The 22,507-nt window shown below is 35.8% G+C and overlaps 1 protein-coding gene across 1 annotated transcript in view; it reads left to right on the forward strand.

The window, feature by feature from the left end:
- The window catches only part of LOC145666413 (uncharacterized), a 71,771-nt gene that overhangs the window by 30,412 nt on the left and 18,852 nt on the right, over nucleotides 1–22,507 (forward strand). Inside the window, exons 6-11 of the mRNA XM_081733623.1 lie at nucleotides 110–216; nucleotides 7,720–7,936; nucleotides 12,370–12,603; nucleotides 16,625–16,771; nucleotides 18,259–18,434; nucleotides 20,169–20,411. Coding sequence (XP_081589749.1) covers nucleotides 110–216; nucleotides 7,720–7,936; nucleotides 12,370–12,603; nucleotides 16,625–16,771; nucleotides 18,259–18,434; nucleotides 20,169–20,411 — 1,124 coding nt within the window. The remainder of the gene's footprint in view (nucleotides 1–109; nucleotides 217–7,719; nucleotides 7,937–12,369; nucleotides 12,604–16,624; nucleotides 16,772–18,258; nucleotides 18,435–20,168; nucleotides 20,412–22,507) is intronic.

A 22,507-nucleotide genomic window follows, 5' to 3' on the forward strand; every position in this document is an offset into this window, starting at 1 on the left:
TGGAACCAGGCACCAGAGGTTAGCACTCTGCCATTGAGCTACTATTCCTCCCTGTACCACTACTGTATATTATTATTAATAATAATTTCCTTATTTGTCATATTTCCAGGAACAAGTGACAAAACTAACTCTAGGAACTTTACCAAGATCGATGTGGATTACACTAGAAGACGATATGGTTGATTCTTGTAAACCTGGTGATGATGTAAATATATGGTAAGCAGTCATCATTTACTTGTATGTGTTTAGTACAATTCATACTTTAATTATTTTATTTTTCATTTGAAAGTAGCATTAACATTATTGTGATTTTTACATACAATGTTACGAATAAATACATATATTATTATAAATATCAATACACCTGCCTTTGTGCCACGGAGAATATCATATTATTAGTGAATTATTTAGATTTGCTCTATGATCTTGGTCATCAACACATCCACTTATTGTGATATTTACTTATTAGATATTAGCTAATATTATTAATTTATTGATATTAGGTATTAGTTAAAGTTAGCACTAAGGGTACATAGCACATAAATTTTTCTCAATTCATTTAATTCGTTACGTAAAACAACATTAGCTTCACATGTTATAAAGGAAAACTTCCAGTAAGAAACTCATAGTAATTTCAAATTATAAAAAACTCTGTTTATTAGAATTTAATCTGTTGACGTTCAAAAATTCATTATATATATACTAAGCAGAGTGATCCTGTGCCACTGTAGAAATTGTAGGAACGGTAAGTGATCTCCCATAATTATTTTCTCAGAAAAGTGTGTTCTTACCTTTATTTTACAGGTCAACAACATCAAAATTGACTAATAATAAAATCAAATGTGATGGTGACCAAGATCATAGAGCTGAACGAAATAGTTCAGGATATTCTTCGTGGTACAAAGGTAGGTCCACTGATATTTATGTAATATGTATCCTATAGCTTTAATCAGTAAATACATATAAATACGTATATTTATTTATACTTTAACTCGTCAATGGCTTACTTTTATAGTAAATGTAATGTTTCTTACTATAGTCGAGAGATCTTGGGTTTTAGTCACTTTGACTGGTGATCCACAACTTTTTCCAAAGAAGAATGGAAGTTATTCTGAAGTATCAGGGAAAGCACCTGGCAGCTAACAGCACCGATAGCGGCATCAGTAACTACCGATTCTCTAAAGAATCCAATCTTTCAGTGAGTGCAAAGCACAAATCCTGCAATTCAATTACACACTCAAAGCTAATTGTAATATGAAGACTAAAATATGTTTAATATAATTTGTTTCCAATCTTTTTTCCTTTAAATCATCCAGTTATTTAAATTAATGGTGGGCATAAAAACCGGTTTTTCGGTTTTTTAGAAAAACCGAAATATGTTTCTGAAAACTTTCACTAAAACCTGTTTTTCAAAACCAGTTCGGTTTCCTATCAAAGCCCGGCAAAACCAGTTCAGTTTCTTTCAAAAACTTTTTTTTTTTTTTCAGTTTTTCTAGAAACTGTTTTTTGTCTATCCCTAATTTAAATATAAATACGGAACTTGGTTAATCTTAAATTGCAACAATAATAACAATTACAAAACCTAGTAAATAATCTTTCGCTTGCTATCAATCGACTGTAGCGACATCATGCGTTATAACTGCCCTGAGCTACCTTGCTCTTTTTTCACAAGTAAAATACGTAAATGGCGGGAAAGTGCTACCTCTTCTTTCTCGTGTTACTTTTCTCGTAGGTTTGAATGTGTTTCTCCATACCTATTTTTCCTCTATACAATCGTACATAAGAGTACTCTCACCTCATGTGCGAGGGGTCCGTGGTTCGAACCGAGGTCAAATGAGTTTGTAGTGGACATTGTAATCAGTTATATTGTAAGCAATCTGATACAGGATTCAGTTCCTGTTTGGGTGGGCAAATCTGTAATCATTCTTCGCAGGATCGAACTGATGGTCCTAGAGTCGTGTTCCTATTCTGACACTAATTACGTATGCTTCTAGGTTAGTTTCCAATTACGGGAATTGTAAGTATTAATTACGATATAATACCTAATTTACTTGTCTATCCTACAAAGAGACTAGTAAATATTATCTCCCTAGTAGGATAATCAGTTGAAATATTAAAGCAGTATGTTTAATATCCCACGTATTACTGTATACAAACAATACTCTACGCTTGTGTTTGTAAACATCATCACATGGTTTTACGACAGTGTACTACGCACCACGTGGATTTACTATAAGCAGAAGACGATGGACCTCTGGCTCCTCCTACGAAACACATGATGATATTGGAGTAGCAGCGCCACCGCCACCCTGGAAGCCTATAAATTCGGCAGAAACCAGTTGGCCAGTACCAGTTCTCTGGTGTCCCTCCTGCTGCAGGATAACCTAACCCCAAAGCCTCTAGTCTGCCACGGAACCCTTGGCTATTCCGTTCCTCCTGGCTTAGCCTAATACTGGGCTCTGTGACTACTAACCCCGTCACTGCTTGCCACAGAGCGTTGGCGATTTCTTCGCCACTTTGCTTAGCCTGCTTCGGGGCTCTGTAGAGATCCTGTCCTCGGCCTCACGATCAAGGACTACCTAATTCAACCTAATATTTTAGAAGAAAACAACTTTCTAGTACTTTCTGTAAATATTGTTATATAGTGAAGTTTTATAAAATAAAACCAGTAGCGGAAGTCGATTCCGGAACTTGTTTTATTACTAGCTTTACCTACCAAGAAAGTTTCACAATATGCGTGACGCGACTGCAAACATAGAAATCATCAGTTATCCATAATAAAACATGACGTTACCTGTTTAAAATCCTGTTTATTAGTAACAATTTTTTACAGTAAAATGACACTGAGTACATTATATATATATATATATATATATATATATATATATATATATATATATATATAAATTACATTTAACAGTGCTCTTATATTTAACTACTGCTTTAACACATTTATTCCATTGCTGCTCTTTTTTAAGAATGTGCTTTGTATAAGTAACACTTCCTGTCATGTTCTCCACTATCCTAAACTATCTTACCAGCAGCGAGATTTGTCTTATTTTAATCTATTCATCCCTTCGTCCATTTTCTTGTTGAGCTTAGGTATTGACATATAGGCCTAATACTTTCAGGGTTTTTTTTTTTTTTTTTTCTTTCTTTTCTTTTCTTTTCTTCAAGTTCAGAATGGTGAAATCTATTCCCACAGCTTTGAGCAAACATCTATTTGTGTCCTGATCAACCACCTCATTTCTTTTACCCTCTATGAGTTTCAACACTAAGCTGGAGGAATCATCGTTTCTTTCTCTCTCTCTCTCTCTCTCTCTCTCTCTCTCTGTCACCAGTCATGATTTTGATACACTGGTACGAGCTTCGTCTTAGCTAAATAGTGTTCTTGCCTCTGGCTGGAGAGTCTCTTCTATCCCTAATGGGTTCTATGTGGTTGTGTTTCTATGTGATACTATATGTCTACATCTCATTCATTCTCGGTTTTGAAAGGACACGTGAATTGATTGGGTGAATTGTGAAACAAACAATTTACTCTATGGTACTTTCTCTAAATCTTTTTCTCTGCTCTGAGGGGCATTAAGAAAATAGGTACATGGCGAGAATATTTTTTAAAGTTTTACTTCTCTTTTCAACACTCAAGTTAAATGAGGCCTAAACCTCCTGCTTAACATAGGATCCAAACGAACTTCAGTCAAGATTAACTCAGGTCTCCCACATCAAAGTGAAAGCGTCATCTATTTATTCACGAAGACAATATATTTTGTATTCATATTTGTTTGTATATCTTAAAAATAAAACTGGCTTTCTTGTGCATATGTACAAACATCCTCGACATACGTAAGTAGATCGTTTCAGGGTTCTTTGCGTTAGTCGAATTTTTACCAAGCTAAGAGTTGTCGCAAACACATATGAAAAACAAAAAATCTGAAAAATACTATTTAATAATACTGCAATGCAAAAACTCAGTTACATAATCATCATCTTAGATATTCTGCCATTATTGGCAGATCACTTTCATGCTTCTCATACATATTTTATAAGTAGGGTATCGAATCTTATATTCTTTCAACGCTGATGGTAAAAAGGTTAACTAATTAATAATAGTTCAACAATAGTTAATTATTAATTCATCCCTCACTCACTAGATTTCTCTCTAAAAGAAGTTAAAAAATTTAGTACTACTTCTTACTTCAGATGTAAGTACCGTTTGTAAATTTTCTAATATCAGGAATTTCGTACGTAAGTATGAATTTACATTTGTCGAACTTAAGTAACTCGTGGACTGTCTGTGTTGATCGTGTGAAAATTTTCAAAGAACCTTTCTGTTTCTTTCGTTAGTCACGATGTACGGAGAAAAAAAAAACCCTCACATTTCTAAAAAATCAGGATTTAGAAAAAAAATAGATGGTGATAATTCTGTTTTCTGTTTTCGAATGTCGAAGCTATAAAACTTGTACAATTAATTTTGATTGTTAGGAACGTGAGTTTTGTTTTTACGTTAGCCTTTTTTTCGTACTCAGTGGTAGAGCGCTCTCTTCTGATGCTGGGATTTCTGGTTCAATCCCATCCGCGCCAAGTGAACTAGTGGATAAGCACCTTGTGTGTAGATTTTCTAGGATTCTCTCTTTCCCTTGCACTTTCTTCATTCCACCATTATAATTCATCTCATCATCATCTCCCTTCACCTGAATAATCTTAGGACGTTAAAGTAAATAAATAAATAAAATCCGTACGTTGTGACTGACGAAGGAAACAGAACGAGTTCCTGAAAATTTTTCTCACAGACATAATAAAGTCAGTTTTATTATTAAGTTAACAACAGTGTTTCAGATATTCTCCTTATTACATTTGTTCATTATTTTGATACATTTCTGCCTCTAGTGGTTCAAGTGATTGTGTGCTTTCTGTTGATTAAGGCTCGTTGATTGTGAATCTTCGTACTAATCGCTTCACTAGAGATTTTTTTTTTTCAATTACATAGCCTAATTTTTGGATAAGTATTGCCTGTTCGACATAATGATTAAAAATATATACATATAACTATGTGATCAAAAGTATCCGGACACGTGGCTGAAAATGACTTACGAGTTCGTGGCACCTTCCATCGGTAATGCTGGAATTCAATATAGTATTGGCCCATCCTTAGCATTGATGACAGCTTCTGCTCTCGCAGGCATACTTTCAATCAGGTGCTGGAAGGTTTCTTGGAGAATGGCAGCCCATTCTTCACGGAGTGCTCAACTGAGGAGAGGTATCGATGTGGGTCGGTGAGGCCTGGCACGAAGTCGGCGTTCTAAAACATCTCAAAGGTGTTCTATAGGATTCAAGTCAGGACTCTGTGCAGGCCAGTCCATTTCAGGAATGTTATGGTCGTGTAACCACTCCGCCACAGGCCGTGCAGTATGAACAGGTGCTCGATCGTGTTGAAAGATGCAATCGCCATCCCCAAATTGCTCTTCAATAGTGGGAAGCAAGAATGTGCTTAAAACATCAATGTAGACCTGCGCTGTGAGAGTGCCACGCAAAACAACAAGGGGTGCAAGCTTCCTCCATGAAAAACACGACCACACCACCACCTCCGAATTTTACTGTTGGCACTACACACGCTGACAGATGACGTTCATCGGGCATTCGCCATACCCAGACCCTGCCATCGGATCGCCACATTGTGTACCGTGATTCGTCACTCCACACAACGTTTTCCCACTGTTCAATCGTCCAATGTTTACGCTCCTTACACCAAGCGAGGCGTCGTTTGGCATTTACCTGCGTGATGTGTGGCTTATGAGCAGCCGCTCGACCATGAAATCGAAGTTTTCTCACCTCACGCCTAACTGTCATAGTACTTGGAGTGGATCCTGATGCAGTTTGGAATTCCTGTGTGATTGTCTGGATAGATGTCTGCCTATTACACTTTACGACCGTCTTCAACTGTCGGTGGTCTCTGTCAGTCAACAGACGAGGTCGGCCTGTACGCTTTTGTGCTGTACGTGTCTCTTCAAGATTCCACTTCACTATCACATCAGACACAGTGGACCTAGGGATGTTTAGGAGTGTGGAAATCTCGCGAACAGACTTCTGACACAAGTGACACCCAATCACCTGACCACGTTCGAAGTTCGTGAGTTCCGCGGAGCGCCCCATTCTGCTTTCTCACGATGTCTAATGACTACTGAGGTAGCTGATAATGAGTACCTGGCAGTAGGTGGCAGGACAATGCACCTAATATGAAAAACGTATGTTTTGGGGGGTGTCCGGATACTTTTGATCACATAGTGTATAAGTAATTAGGAGGTTGAAAGATATTTTTCTATTTAAGAGAAAGACATCTTACTTTACATGCTTATAGACTTTTTTTTTTAACTACTGACTGTTTCAAACATCTTACTTTACGTGCTAATAGACTTTTTTTTTTTAACTACTGACTGTTTTAAGAGTTTTCTCATCTCTTTTTCAATGTGTTCTCTTTGGCTACACTGCAAAATGTGTGAAAGTTGATGGGAATTTTTCTTCTGTTGTGAAAGAAACATACATTGCTTTTCCTTTTAAAAGGATACTTTATTCAACGTGCGGGATTTTACAGGAAAAAAATCATATCAGCATGTCTTATTTTAGCGACGTAGCGAAAGAAGCCACATTGAAAAAAGAGACAAGAAAAGCATTGAAGTAGTTATTACATATATACCGGTGTATAAATAGTAAAAAAGAAAAAAAAAGTCTACAAGAACGAAAGGTAAGATATCTTTTGTTCTGTAAATATTAAATATCATATATAGTTTCCATCAGTAAATAGATTTTTCTAACACACAAAGAGTGAAAAAGTGACTGACTGAACTGGGACTCGAACCCGGGACCTCCGGCATACCGTGCCAATGCGTTAACCGCTACGCCACCCAGTTCGCTTCCCAGAATAGCCACGTACTCTCTCCTTCTCGAGGTCTGTTCTCTCATCTTATCTCGGACCACGTGGGTTGTACCACAGACTCCTGCTGTGATAGGGCAATCTTGTGTCCGTATACCGAGCACCTTATGACGGTTGTGATTTCATATATACGAATGAGAGCAGGTTTTTTTTTTTTTTTTTTTTTTTTTTTTTTTTTTTTTTTTTTTTTTTTTTTTTACATACCAGATCCTCTATAGGTGAGAATTCTGTAACATACAGAGTGAAAAAGTGACTTACTGGACTGCGACTCGAACACACGACCTCTGGCATACGGTGCCAATGAGTTAATCACTACGCCACGTAATCCGGTTGCAAAATAGCTACGGTTGTTTCCTCCTTTCATTAGTGTGTATAGATTTTTGTAGTTTTAAATTTCATACACTGAACATAAAATAGTAGTTTGAATATATAGTAAAGAGCAGTTTAATTGGTCTTATTTAAAGCGGCTTAAAACTACTGCCTTTATTCCGTTTAATCTTGTAAATACACATGGGGACACGGTGGCTCAGTGGCAGAGCACTTACCTGTGGTGCGAAGGATCTTTGGTTCAGTCCCAGGCCATGTGAGTTTGTGGTGGACAACATCATGTCCATGAGCTCGAAATTCTCACGTTTTCTCCTACATTTTCATTTCACCAGTTATTTCACAATAATCTACTTCTATTAACCATCCATCTCCTTTAACGGCATACCCGCGTGACGTAGAACTACAAGTTTCATTTCATTACTTTTGCAAATACACATGTACTTATAGACTGCATTATGTTTTAGTGGCATTGTAAGAAGAAGGTGGAGACCATTATGCCAAGGAAGCAGAAGTGACATAGAACTTGTACTTCAAGGAAATCACTTGCAGGTTTGTAACGATCAACGAGGAATCGTCCACGTCACTGAAGAAATGACAGAGGAATTTGCTTTATTCTGGCGGCAATATCATCACCAACCTCTTGTTGGGAGGAATCTCATTTTAAGCTCCTTTTGTCCTCAGGTAATTCTATTAGTATAAGTAAGCTAAACGTTTTATGCTTGTTTTGTTTATTCCTGTGATATATTTCAAGAAGGTCTGTTCTCTTCCTTGGTCACGATGTACTCTGTAAAACTAGCACTTAGAACTCATATCTGTTTGTCCATATTGTAAGTTTCTAAGCTAGTATTAAAATTCGTAGTAAACTAGTAATGTTTCGTGCCCCCACTGTATATTTGATGTTTAATTTTCCTTTGTGTTTAAACCCTTGAATATTAGAGAATTTTACTATTGAGTTTCAATGAGAGTAACTATAAGAAACATAATTTTAACACCATTGGACATCAGCAAAAGTTCTTTCAGATCAAGTGAAAAAAAAAAAAAAAAAAACTTTAGAGAAACGAAACTCAATTCCTTGGTGTAGCACCCACGTTCAGTCTGTTGATACGCGATCAGTTCATCTGCTTCCATAGTCATTATCACTGTTTTTATAGACCAGAGTTACCTATCTTTAATTCAGGAAAGCTTCCCAATTATGTCATCCTCCCCCTGGTGTAATGACTAGCGCATGTGTTTCTTTTGTGCAACGGAGTTCCAAGTTCGATTCCTAGTAGTCAAAGCTTTGAAATTTGATCGCATTACGCCGTTTTAGTTTCCACCTTAAACATGTAGGTCCGTGTCTCGTGTAGCTTCGGTGTTGAAAGAGCTTCGGTGTAATACAATTGGAGCTCTCTCGTGGTTACATGGTTAGTGTGCATGCCTTTGGTTCGGGAGACATGGGTTCGATTTCCGATGGGAACTGATTCCCTTTGGATCCCACGTTAAGCTATAGGTCCATGTCTCATGTAGCCTCGATACTGAAAGAGACGCTAAACTCAAATCCAAGCCTACTCCCAGTGGACTTTGTGGTGGATAAACATCGTGCGCGTAGGTTTTCTCGGGGATCTCCCATTTCATCCCACTTCCTTTATTCCACCGTTCATTCATTATCATTATCATAGTTTCCTGTGCCTATTCACAATACACGGAATGCGAATCTGTTCTGTTTCTAAATCTAGACTTACAATAATCCAAAGGTCGCTGATATATATAGGCTGATTTGAGGCTTCCTATTAAAATCAACAGTTTTCCATCTCCAGAAATACTTTTACCTCTGAAAGAATTTTCCGATTCTCATTGTGCAAATTTAAGTTATAAACATTGTTATGTAAATATTTGTTAATTTGTTTTTGTTGATATTGTTAGTTTTTCTGGGGTACTGTTGTTAGGAGGAGCATGCAGAAGATTTTTATATACTAAAATTCAAATAGCATTGCCGTACTGAAACGTATAACATTTAAAAGTCACTCTCTCTAGTGGTGAAAGCTATAAATGCAAGACTACAGGTTTGTTTGTTTGAATATTAAAGGACTGGAAGTATAGGTTAATTGAGCCTGTCAGTCGGCAACAATAGTGCTCGGGAATCTTTTACGATTTCGAGTACGGTTTAATGCAAAAGCAGTGCCGTGATCGTTTAGAAGGGCGTTTTGGATACTCTGTCCCTTCACGCGCAACCGTTCATAATAAGTTTGCGGAATTTAAACACGTCCGACAAAGCCTGACAGATGAGCTTCTCTTTGGGCGCCCTATCACCGCAGTTACGAATGAAAATGTCGCAGCAGTAAGTAATCTTGTGAAAGAGGATCGCCATATTACATATGAGGAAATTCAGAATTGAGTATAAGAAATTAAAGATTGAATCAATTGCAGCGCAGTCCGTAATAAAAGATTATTTCTGCCTTTCCAAGCGTTGCAGTCGCTGGGTTTTTCATGCGCTTATGCCTGAGCAAAAATATGGCCACGTCGAGTGGTGCCACTATCTGGTTAAAAGATTTTCGCAGGGACAAAGTAAAGATGTTTATAATATCGTTATAGGTGACGAAGTATGGATTTCAACTATGATCCCGAAAGAAAACAGCAATCGACAGTATGATGTTTTCAAAATGAAACACTCTCTCTCTCTCTCTCTCTCTCTCTCTCTCTCTCTCTCTCTCTAAGTCTAACCATATAGCAACTACACAGTTAGATAATCGACATACAGTGACAGCAGAGTGGTACGTTACTTATTGCCTTCCGAGTGTTTTTGAAAGTAGATATGTGCTTACCGAAAGTCTCCACTGTCTCACTTTCTCCATTACGACAATGCACAGTCACATATAGGAGCGAAAACTTCAGGATTTTGTACAGGAAAGTGGAATCGGTATTGTAGCGCACCCGGCTTATTCTCCAGATTTAGCCCTATGTGACTTTACCTTCTTCCCAAAACAAGAAAAAGCTTAGAGAACGCCACTTTCAAACAAGTGAAGAGGCTTTCGCAGCGTATAATAATGAAATTTCTGTTTTTTTTTTTTTTTTTTTTTTTTTTTTTTTTTTTTTTTTTTTTTTTTTTTTAAGAAAAAATTATTTTTCATAGAGTATCTAAAAATTTTCGGCATGCCCCTCGTACGTGTTTTAGTATGAAATGACCAACGTGCTGTATTTAGAACTATAAATATATATATAAACAACGAATTATCGTATTTTTTTAAACTAATCTACCAATCGAATAGGTAATTCTCATAAAAAATCAGTAAGCGTATCTAAAGTTTAATACTTTTCTCATGAACTGGAATTTCATGTATTTCTCCACTGAGCCATGTAACATCCATACTCTAGATTTAGTTGTTGTTTCTCGGAAAGCATTCTCGTATAGCTAATTGGCTAACGCCTGCCTTTTAGTGGATGTAGTCTGGGATTCAATTTCCTGTATGAATTCACAATTTTCAATGTTAACCCAGCGTCAATAATCAAGTAGATCGCAAAATCAGGTTGTCCACCCAACTGTTCAACATAGTCGCCTCACAATTCGGAGCACTTTGCAAATCGTTGTTCAAGTGCATTTATGCTACTGGTGAAAAAGATTTTCTCGAAGTCATCCAGAATGTCATCTACGGCACACATGATGTCATAATTGGTATGAAAATTAACATCTCCCAACTTTCTGAGATTTGGGAACAGATGAAAGTCACAAAATGTTTCAATCGGCTAATAAGATGGCTGAGAGACCGATTCAAACCCGCTATCGCGAATTGCTGCCGTGGTGACGTTCACTTTGTGACTGAGAGTATCGTCCAACGCTATTCGTCAGTTTCCTATGACGCTTCTGCCAACTATAAGGACACAGATTCCTTAGGAGACTACCTAAAAATCCCCAGATACTATTTTCCTCTTGGAGAATCTATCATCACCACCCCTCTGTGAGTCCCCCAAAACATAGTTATCATTTTCCGTAGTGATGGCATTAACTTGGCCTTCTTTGGAGGTGAAGATGAGGGAGAGATGTTTCCACTACTTGGAAGTGTTTCTACTTGGGTCGGTAACGATGGACCAATGTCTCAACAACAGTTGAGAATTAAATCTGGATTTGTACGGAAAAGTAGAAAACTATCCCTTAAAATTTTGCACATGGTCATCTTTTAGTCAGAGGTTAAAAGTTAGGGTATCCATCGCGGTGAAACTGTTCTCATTTTTAAATGCTGGGTGATAATTCTGTTAATGTTTGCAGTGGATAAGCCCACTGTTTCAGAATATACCTGATTAAACATAACTTTCTTACAAGGCTGTCTATATTCTTTATTATAAATTAACGAGAAATGTTACAGTTTCGGAAGTATATCATTTCCTTCTTCAGACTACTATTCCAACTGAAATCATAGATAACCTAACATAATAACATAATAAGAATAGAAAATTATGTTATCTATGATTTCAGTTGGAATAGTAGTCTGAAGAAGGAAGTGATATACTTCCGAAATTGTAACACTTCTCGTTAATTTATAATAAAGAATATAGACAGCCTTGTAAGAAAGTTATGTTTAATTTGTGTTTAAGATGGACACAAGGCCTTTTTATAAAAATAAATATACCTGATGGTTAATCGACGATCATTTATGACATTCTCATGGATTTTGTCGATGTTTCATGCGTTAGTGTTTCAATTAGTCTTCCTTGTTAAGGACCATCTTCAGTGCTAGTTCCCCCCCCCTTCCCTAAATTCAGCTGACCATTTCTTCGCTATTGATAATAAGGGGCGCTGTTGCTGAGATAGTAACTATATCCTACGGCGTTAAGCACTTCTTATGGAGATATTCAATAACAGCTCTTGTCTAAATTTCTCCATTTGATCAAGACACCCTCTCTGCTGTCTTTATTTAGCTCCAAAAACACAGAAAAAATAAATATTAATACCAAATTTGGTATTATATCCTATGATGGTTCAATAAAAATGTCCCAATAGCTATACATATCTAGTACTAATGTTTCTTAGTTATGTGTAAAACTTTTGTAACTACTCTTGTAAACTTAGTGTTTACATAGTAAAAACTGAATTTTCCGATTAGCTATACTGCTACTACTAATAATAAACCATGTTTTGGTAGGTGTATGGGCTGTACTTGGTGAAGTTGGCCATAGCTGTAGTTCTGGCTGGAGGAGTAGCAAAACAAGATCCCTCGGGAACTCGTGTCCGTGGAGAATCCCATCTTCTGCTTGTTGGAGATCCAGGCACAGGAAAGTCTCATCTTTTGCGGTTTGCTTCACGGCTTTGTCCGCGATCTGTCCTTACCACAGGCGTAGGGTCAACGTCAGCTGGGCTCACTGTGACTGCAGTGCGGGTAAGAATTTAAAACTTCAAGCTCTCATAGTCTGAAACTTACGTTATTTATTCTTTAAGCTGAAAATATAGAAACATGTAGAATTTTGAAACTTTTCCCGTATCATTAATGATAATGCAAATATAATTGATGTGATATAATTGTTTCAACAAAACACAGGACATTTTTTTAAAAAATCGGTTTTGTAGCGACCTACTGCTAATAAAGTATGTGAAAAGAAGTGGTCGTTTTCTTGGTCTTTAGTGCGCAGCAATATAGACTAGTCAACTTTGCACACCGATGGAGAACTTTACAAATATATGTGAGCAAATTCGTGGCAGTGATATTTCTGTAGATTGTCTTTTGTTCAAGCTGGTTTCTTTTACGCCGGACTAAGGTAGTATTTGAAGTAACTTTTGGATTTTATTTCATATTGGTTTCAAGCGTGAGATATAGTTATAAATCCATGTAATTTTTCAGTTGTGTGAGTTATATTTCGAGTTTGTAAAGAATAATACTTCTAGAATATATCTATTAATCACGTACTAAGTGTGACTTGCGTAGGTAATGAACACGTTGTGCCTTTGTTTCCATATATATATATATTTATGAATGCAACTGAGCTTCTAAAATATTTTAATCCAGATGAAATCTACTTTTTAACGACATCTCGACCATGTTAGTACGTGCAGTAGTTCAGATGTTATGCTGAGCACTTGGCTTACAGAGTCAAAATTTTACATTTGTACTTCTCTTGCGATATATAACTTTTAACTAAAAATCGAAAACGTACGAACCACAAAATTTTCTCAAAGAGTCTACTTCGACATGGATCGACTCAACACTAAGTCCAGCAGATTAACCCATTGTACGTGGTATGCTTACCACAGTAGAAATTATCTTTGGTGACTGATCTTGATGTAGGTAAAGCGAAATGATTGGTTTCGGAATGGCAGATTTTATATAAACCATAACTTCGTGTTTTTTGATATGTTGTAAACTCGAAGCACACTACATTATCATACATGTTAATGTTACTATACTATAGACATATGTTCTAATAAAATCTGTGTGATGTACGGTAGATTGCAAAAGAAAGAAAAAATAAACGAAGTGTATACATTATATTTGTTTATGCTAGAGTAAGATGTTCAGAAAATGTACTAAGAAAAATTCCCCATTATATATGGATGTTATGCCTTTAGAAGCTGGACGCTTTCAGGGCATCTGCGATTACTCAATTGTGCTGGGGCTTGTAAGTATTGAATTACAGTGAAACTCTTCAGATTGAATCTCTCTTACATATTATGCTTTTTCTTACAACAGAAAAGTAGTCCGTTATATTTTGATATATGCGAGTTCTACCCTCGTATCTTGGATATTGCTGCTTTTCGGTTTGTGAAGCAGTCGCGAGATTCAACGTAGATAAATATTATTATAGATTCTTTTATTCAAGGAAAACTAAGAAGAATAATAGATCTCATGTTTATACTTCATATTTTTATAAGTTATAATTATGTTGATGCTTTTAGACTTACAAACTGTATTATGCATAAGTGTCGGAAGTCTTATAGAACGGCGATGTCCGTCTGTCGTGTCTGTAGACAGATATCAGAGCCGAAACGGTAAGAAATAGTGAGAAACGGCTTTTTTGCGATCGATTCAGCATCCCAAGAATAGTGGTCCGGAAGTGGGCGTATCCCCCTCCCTTAGTTTCAACAGTATAGTGTTAGTTATGGTAGAATGTCTGTACACAGTTACCTTGAAGTCTTAAGAGTCATAAACATCGGTATGATCACCATCCATGTCGTAACACAGCTGAATTCTGCGCTAAGTTCTCGCAGATGTTTTGCGGAGATACTCCGGAGTCACGAGGGTGAAGGCGTGTTCCACAGCTGCTCGTAATTCCTGCGTTGTGTGATATCGAGTGTTTCTTACTTGTTGCTTCATGAAACCCCAGAGATCACTGTCTGGTGTCGTCAGATCGGGACTTCTTGGAGGCCAGGCAAAAGGAGCTGGTGAAGATGTACAACCTCTTCCAATCCAGTGGCCAGGAAACGTCTGATTCAGGTAATTGCGCACGTGAATCGCGAAGTGCGCTGGTACTCCATTCTGCTGTATCACAACAGTGTCTTTGATACCGTTTTCTTCCAGTTGAGGCACCAATTAGTGGTATAGTAATAGCGTGGCCCGGACCGCCAATTACAGGCCAAAACCGTCAGAAAACACCAATTAGGGATACATCCACTTCCGGACCACACTGTATATGGGAGATATTCGAAAGCCGTGTATTTAATTCCCCCCTCCCCTCTATTTCAATCGAAATGAAATGGTCAAAACCCGGCTCGACCCAAGTGTCCAGAAATGCATTTTAAACTTTCACTCTTTGCGGGGGGGAAAAAAACTTTCCCCTAAGATGTGCATTTGCCATTGCCATTGTGTTTGTTAATTTCTTGTCTTGTTCACGCTTCCAGTCTTAAATTATGCTCCTCTGTACTTTCTTCTTCCTAGGGGCCGCGGTGGCTCAGTGGTAGAGCGTTCACCTCTGGTGCTTGGGGTTCCGGGTTCGATCCCAGCCCCCGCCAAGTGAACTTTGTGGTGGACAAACACCGCGTGCGTGGGTTTTCTCGGGGTTCTCCCGTTTCCTCCCACTTTCTTCATTCCACCATTTCATTCATTACTCATCATCACCGTCTCCTTTAGCCTAACCGGCATACCGTGGGACGTAAAACTCAAAGATTTCATTTCATTTTTTTAATTCTTCCTTGATTGCTATCACTGTTGCTTCCGCTTCCGTGTGATTTTCTGTGCTGTTTTAAGTGTGTCGTTGGACTTAGAATACCTGGTTCTCCTTCTCAAGTTCGTTCGTTTCCACGCTGGCATTGTATTGTTAGCTACATTAGAAACAATGGAAAACATTTTATAACATATAACAGTGAAACACGGACAATATTTAAATGTAATAATTACTGAAACCATTCTTGCGGCGTGAAACATTCTATTTTGTTATAAGTTTTCAACCCCCACTATATGCATTTTAATCAAAATGCCGTGATAAAATCCCAGTTCGAGGTAGGTACTAAGTATATTCAAAGATCCTTATCGGTGGGCTTAGTCGTGATGAAGATAAATTTACCACACACGTATTTATTTATACAGATTTATATTAATGTAATCTACATATAAACAGTAATTAAGAAAAGAGAAATGAAACGTTCATTCATTTCATTTCATTTCATTTCGGCCTCCAATTGGACACCTTCTTCATAGACACGACTGTTTAGGTCCAGTTGCCTTCTTCCTAATCATGTGATAAATATAACTGTAAAAATGAAAGAATTAGATTTATAGCTTCACATACTTTAGAATCGCCGGGAATCAAAGGGTTAAATTCTGTTGATCTAATAAATTGTCTTAAATAAAATTTTTAAGTGCACTTAATTTAGTGTAAATAGTAATTTCCCAGCTATTCCTTTTTTTTTTTATAAGGTGGTTTATTAATTAATGTTCTTGAAAATGGACCATATTTTTTTTCTATAAAGTTAGATTATTGTCTTGAATGAATTGTAATAATTTTTTAATTAAATCCCAATTTCTAGTATATAAAATCATATTTGTGGAGACAGGAAAAGTATGAAAAAAAATTAAGGTGTTTATTGAAGATGCTTCATTTTTGTTGTAACAGTTCACATTGGAATATTAGATGATTGATGTTACCTATTTCTTTTCCACACCAGCAGTAGTTTGTTTCTTTTTTGTATTACATTCATTTTAGTGGGAATTAAAGCAATGTTGAAAATTAAGCGATGATATAAAATTATTTTTGATCAAGGCCAGCATTTGAGAGAATCCCATGTATTATCCATCGTTATGTCTGCAAGGTTCCAATAATGGATGCCAGGTCCTTCTCGTATTTTCCTTTTTTGTGGATGATATATATTCTTCTATGTTATTTCTAATAAGATATTTAAAGTTGTAAAAAGGAATTTTAAGTTTTAGATTATGCAGAAATTACATTGTCATGTTTATAATTTTATTTTAGGAAAACAACGAATGGCAGCTTGAAGCTGGAGCTCTGGTTTTATCCGACGGAGGAATCTGTTGCATTGATGAGTTCAATTCAATCCGAGAACATGATAGGACCACTATTCACGAAGCTATGGAGCAGCAGACGATCAGCGTAGCGAAGGTGCCCCCATCGAAGTTTCTTAGTCATTAGTTACTTAATATTGTTGTTTTGTAATACACATTTTTCGGAAATATATTAATAGCACTGTTTTGTTTGAATTATTACAACTATTGTTATAATTTAGGGGACCAATGCAGAAAGATAGTAAAAGATAGTAAAGAGCTTGACAGGAATAAAATTATCGAAACATAGCAACTGCTTCAATGCGCACTGGAGTATTTAGGTCGAATAGTTGACCAAAATTCGAAATGAAACATTCTAACAATAAATTGAACTTAGTTACTTTTCAGTTTTTTGTACACTGAATATTTTTCTGCTCGGCTTACCAGACAACGACAGTTTGTGGTTCTATTTTAGGTGCTTTGTCTGTTGTGCAGTGGAGTTATTTACAATATCTTCAAAAGACCAGGATATGTACTACATTTTAAAATTAGAATCTTATACTTGAAATTAATACTTATACATATTTCTATTAAATTAAACATGTCTAAAACAAGATAGAATTTTAGTAGCTGTTTGCAAATAAAAGTGTTTTAGTCACAGTGTCAGTATTTGTCGAAATTGGGAACCGCGATGGCTGGTGCGTGGGGTTTCTGGTTCGAGCTCAGGGATAAATACTGTCCACGTGGATTTTCTTGAAGTTTTCCCGTTTCGTCACACTTTCTTCATTGTACTATTTCATTCATTCTCATCACCATGGTCTCTTTTAGCCTACACGGCATAACCATGGAATGTAAAACTGAAAATTTTATTTCATTTCATGTTTCGAAATTAAGATCTTCAAAAAGTATCTTAATAAATATATTTAATATTCGAAGTAAATAGCTGTTTTTAAGACAGGGCCGTAGGGTGCAGAAAGTATTTTTTCTCTAATACTTTCCTTAACATCTATATTATATTTTGAAGCAATAATTTCCTCTTGACACATACTGACTCGGTGACTAAATTGGTATTGTTTCTTAAAACCTGTATTAAAATTGTATAAATGACAACTTTTAATGAATGATTCTAAATTTAAAATGTAGTATCTACTCTGATCTTTTAATTAAACTGTAAGTAAATTCACTCCACAACACACAAAATACCTAAAAGTAGAATCACAAATTATCATTGTTTGGTAACCGCCGAGCAGAAAGAAGTTCAGTGTACAAGAGACTAAATAATCACTACTAATATAGCTTCCTTACTGATATAAGTTAAGGGGGATGACTGTCACGTGATATTAGGGCTATTGAACTAAAAGTTAACACGATTGAATTTACTGTCAGAATTTTGGCTAACTTTTAGATTGAAATACCCCACTGTGCGACGCCGTACAAGTTAAAAGTAAATAAATAAAAATACGTTAATTAATTAAAAAATAAATAAATAAATAAAAATTGTGCTTCGAAATGCGTAAGTATTATAAGGTATTATGCAACATCTGTATTATGTTTTTCAAAAGAATGAATGTGTTACTAAATATGCATTATAAATGTACTTTTTAGGCAGGAATGGTGTGTAAACTAGACACACGATGCACGATTCTTGCTGCCACAAATCCGAAAGGCCATTACGACCCAAATGAACCAATTACTGTAAATATAGCTGTGGCTAGTCCTTTGTTAAGTCGATTTGACCTGGTACTAATTCTCTTGGATTCAAGAAATGAGGATTGGGATAGGTAAATAAAAACCTAATTAGTATTAATTGAAGTTTATTTTAGTTTTAAAAATTGTAAGATTCTGTATTCAATTGTTGCAAAAACCGAATATTCAGTTCTCGCAGTGAGGATGTCTTTTATGAACTCTGAAACTCTGGTTTTTATACTAATATAAAGGCAAATCTGTAGTGCTTTGAAATTGTTATACTTTTGCAAAGCTTATAATTAAATACTAAATGTCATCTCAACACATTTATACTTTTTATTAAGTATTACACATAAAATCTGTAATACATAAAGCATTGTCATCACGAACCATTTCAAGAGCCAATTAACTACATCTTGTTATATTCGAACAGCTTCTAGAATCTCTATATTGAATGTTTTAGCGGTATGTGCCCTTTAATTTAATTTATAACAAATAACAGATTATGAGACTGCCCCTAACAGAAATATGTTATTTGAGAGAGAATGATATTTTGTTTTTTAAAAACACTGACACATAAGTGGGCATCTCATTGAATTAATTGCTAGCTTTCAGGCTGAGAGAAGGAAGAGTGTCTCAATGTAGAACACTTACCTCTGGTTCTACTTAAGTATTTAAAAAAATACAAATAAAAATGGCGTTAATAAATCAATGGGATAAAAAAATATTAAATAATGGCCTAGGTATTCAACATCACTAAGACATTTTATTTTAAAAATATAAATAAATAAAAGTTTCAAACCAATTCATGTACGTACTACTGTCTTCCCAAATTCAGTACTATGATTTATATATCTTTACATGTCATTCTCAGACACATGGTACTGTTTTGTTGTTATCCAATTACGTTTCTTGTTCTAGTATTTTTTACTTTTGCTGTCAAGTCTCAAAAATTCACAGAGCAAGAAAAATAAATCAATTAACGTAAACGATTTTTTTGAAGAAAAAACGATATATTGTTCCACACTGAACATTTTTAGTTACCTCATCAGAACTGTGTATGTAAATGAATTATAACAAGATGTACGAAACGCAATATCATAAAGTGTATACTACAAGCTTCACAAACATCAATTCTGAAAAAAAGTATTGATTTGTTGTATTGCAGTGAATTCTGTTTTTACTCATTTGTCAGTAAAAGAATTGAATTCAACTTCGGATGTATTCATCTCACGCGAGAGCCCTTATCAGTGGAGTTGAGTTAATTTTGAGTTTAACGTCCCTTCAGCAACGAGGCTATATGAGACGTGGACCTACTGATTAGCGTGGAATCCAAACCACATGAGCTCCCGCCAGGAATCAAATCCGGGTCCCCCACGCCAAAGGCACGTACGCTAACCGCTTGGCCACAAAGGAGCTCCCTTTATCAGTGGAATGTAAAGGCAAAGAAAGAACGTGATAAAATAGCGTCTGGCGTGCTCCTGTTAAAATAAACAATTTACTAATCTCTGTTATATGTCCTGGATTCGTTTGCCTGATTGGATTCGTTATTTACTATTTTGAAATTCAATTCAGGAATACAGCAGAGGAAACCGTTGAAATAATGCCAAGGAAACGCATTTAGGAAACGTAAAAGAGGCGAAGAAGGAACGGTTTCTTGTTAAGGGGACGATCAGGATATGCAAATACTTCACCTGACCATTTCAAAGAATTTTTCATATGAAGGTTCAACTCTTTTCCTGTAGTTTCTATTCTTGCTGTCGCCTTTCTGCAGAGAAATAAGTAAACATACATAAAATTGAAATATGTTTTGTATATATGTTTTACAGGATGGTGTCAGGATTTATTTTAGAAGGAAAGGATATAAATCAAATAAATTCTAGCCAGGAATCGTGTTCCAAGCTGTGGACTCTCGATAAGCTTCAAGCTTATTTCTGCATCATTAAAAATCTTCAGCCTGTATTCACAGATTCCGCTGAGAGAATTTTACGACAATATTACAACCGTCAGAGACAAGCGGACTTTCGAAATGCTGCTAGAACTACAGTAAGATTACTGGAAAGTTTGGTAAGGTAATAGCAAACTTAGTGTTGAAAACATTTTTGTCCTTTAAATTTTTTGTTATTTCTTTCTTCAATTCGGTGACAAACTATCAGTGTAAAGAATACATATGGATTTTCTGTCTTAAGAAAACTACAGTGTGAATTTCTTTCTAAACCAAAATGTGTACCATGTCAGGACTTAATGGTTAGCGTTGTTGTCCGGACTTGAATGATTCCATGTTCATGCATCCTTACTAAAGTTATCTCTTTTTAACCAGTGGTCTATTTAATAAAACTTGAATATTTACATTTTTTTAAAAGAAGTTTTGTATATTATGAAACACAGGTTGTATACTGATATTTGAAGCACTTGAAATACTGGAAATTTGTATTGATACTGGAAATACTGAAGATATACTGGAAATTGTTGTGTAACATTGGAGAAATGTCAAAATTTCCTTTCAGACTGCACAATCTGGGTATAGGTGGTAATAGAACTAACTGGTCAACCACTGAAAAGCTAGCTGGTTCGAGAAAGAAAATGGAAAGTGTTTAGAATTAGAGGCACGAGATTTTTGCAATGCGCGATGAAACGAAATGTGTCAGAATTAAGTAATTTTTAGTTTCTTGACGTTTTATGATATTCTATGCGTATTTCCATTGTTTTCCGTTGCGCGATAAAACGCGAAATTTCTATCAATACGCGAAATAATGCGAAATTTTAAAAATATGTTTTCAATAATTTAAAAACGCCATTTTTCCGCTGATGGAACGGTAGAACGTGGCATGAACAGTGCATTTTAGGTGATCCGGACACGGTATAGAAAACATGTTGCCCGTTAGCTATCACCATCGCAGCTGGATGGGGAGGAGCAGTTTAAATTAGCTAGCCAATGGCATTTACTCCAGGTCAACTGCATAAAACATGTTGCCTATCTTGTCATCGGCGCTGGCGCCGAACTGAACGAGCTGTCACCTTTGTTTGTAATTAATGATTTATTTCAGTAGTGGTCTATGAATAAAAGAAACAACTATAAAATGTCAGGGATTATGTTTTCCACAAGAGCTACAAAATGCGAAACTTTATTTGAAAATGCGACAAAACGCGAAATTTTCAAATTCTTAGTGCGAAAAACTCGTGCCCTATTTATAATATAAGTGTTTATAAAATGTTATGGTTTAACTTACTTTATATGCAGTTTGTGTATCACTTTAATATTCCTGAAGCGTTAAGATAGTAGGACATCTAAATGTATAAGCAGGAACATTACATATTTACTCTTTGATATATGTCATTATCAGCGTAATCAGTACCTTGTGTGGTTGTAATTTTTTAAATTAACTTTGTAACATTCTATACATACTGTGACTTCAGGTGTTCATTAATGGAAAAAGTCGTCTCAAAACATTTTGTAAAACATTTTACACATTCTGTATTGTATTTCAATACTTTTAGTTTCAAATGTAGTTTTGGTTGAATACACCTTCCTTGGCTTCGAATTCTTGACCCACAATCTAATTGGATATTCAGATGGAATAAGATATTGCGTCCCAGGGTAATAATAACTGGAGTGATTTCGCCTAGCAGTTGCAGCACGATAATTGTTTCTGTAAAATGTCTTAAAACCTTCACTCCACTAATCAATTTATCTGGAAATGGCGTTGCTTGCTGAAGCAAACGAAAGTAAATAAATATTAAGTATTACAGAAAATTTTCCCAAAGAAATAATAATAATAATAATAATAAAAAAAAACTTTCTTTTATTACCACACCTTGTATAGGTTACGAATATAGAAACATATTATCTGTATCAGGTTGTTTTGCAAAAATTTAAAAATGCTAAGGAAAGAAGTGGATTTGAGTGATTCTTCATTAAAAGAAACAACCCGAATTAGAGTAGGGCAGTATAAACAAATGAAATGTACTGATAACTCTACTAACCTGTCAAAGAGTATACCGTATACGCTCGTGTAATGTCCGCACCTTATATATATATAACTAAAATCGCGGTGTCAAAATGCAGGTGTGGACATTACGCGGGTCGTTCAAAAAACGCGCAGTTTTTAGTTACATTTTTTTCGAAGTAATTTCATTTTGAACTTCCTACATAATATCGGTAAATTAT

This window comes from Thermobia domestica, chromosome 12 (genome assembly GCF_964235325.1).
Source record: "Thermobia domestica chromosome 12, izTheDome1.hap1.1, whole genome shotgun sequence".
Taxonomy (NCBI): domain Eukaryota; kingdom Metazoa; phylum Arthropoda; class Insecta; order Zygentoma; family Lepismatidae; genus Thermobia; species Thermobia domestica.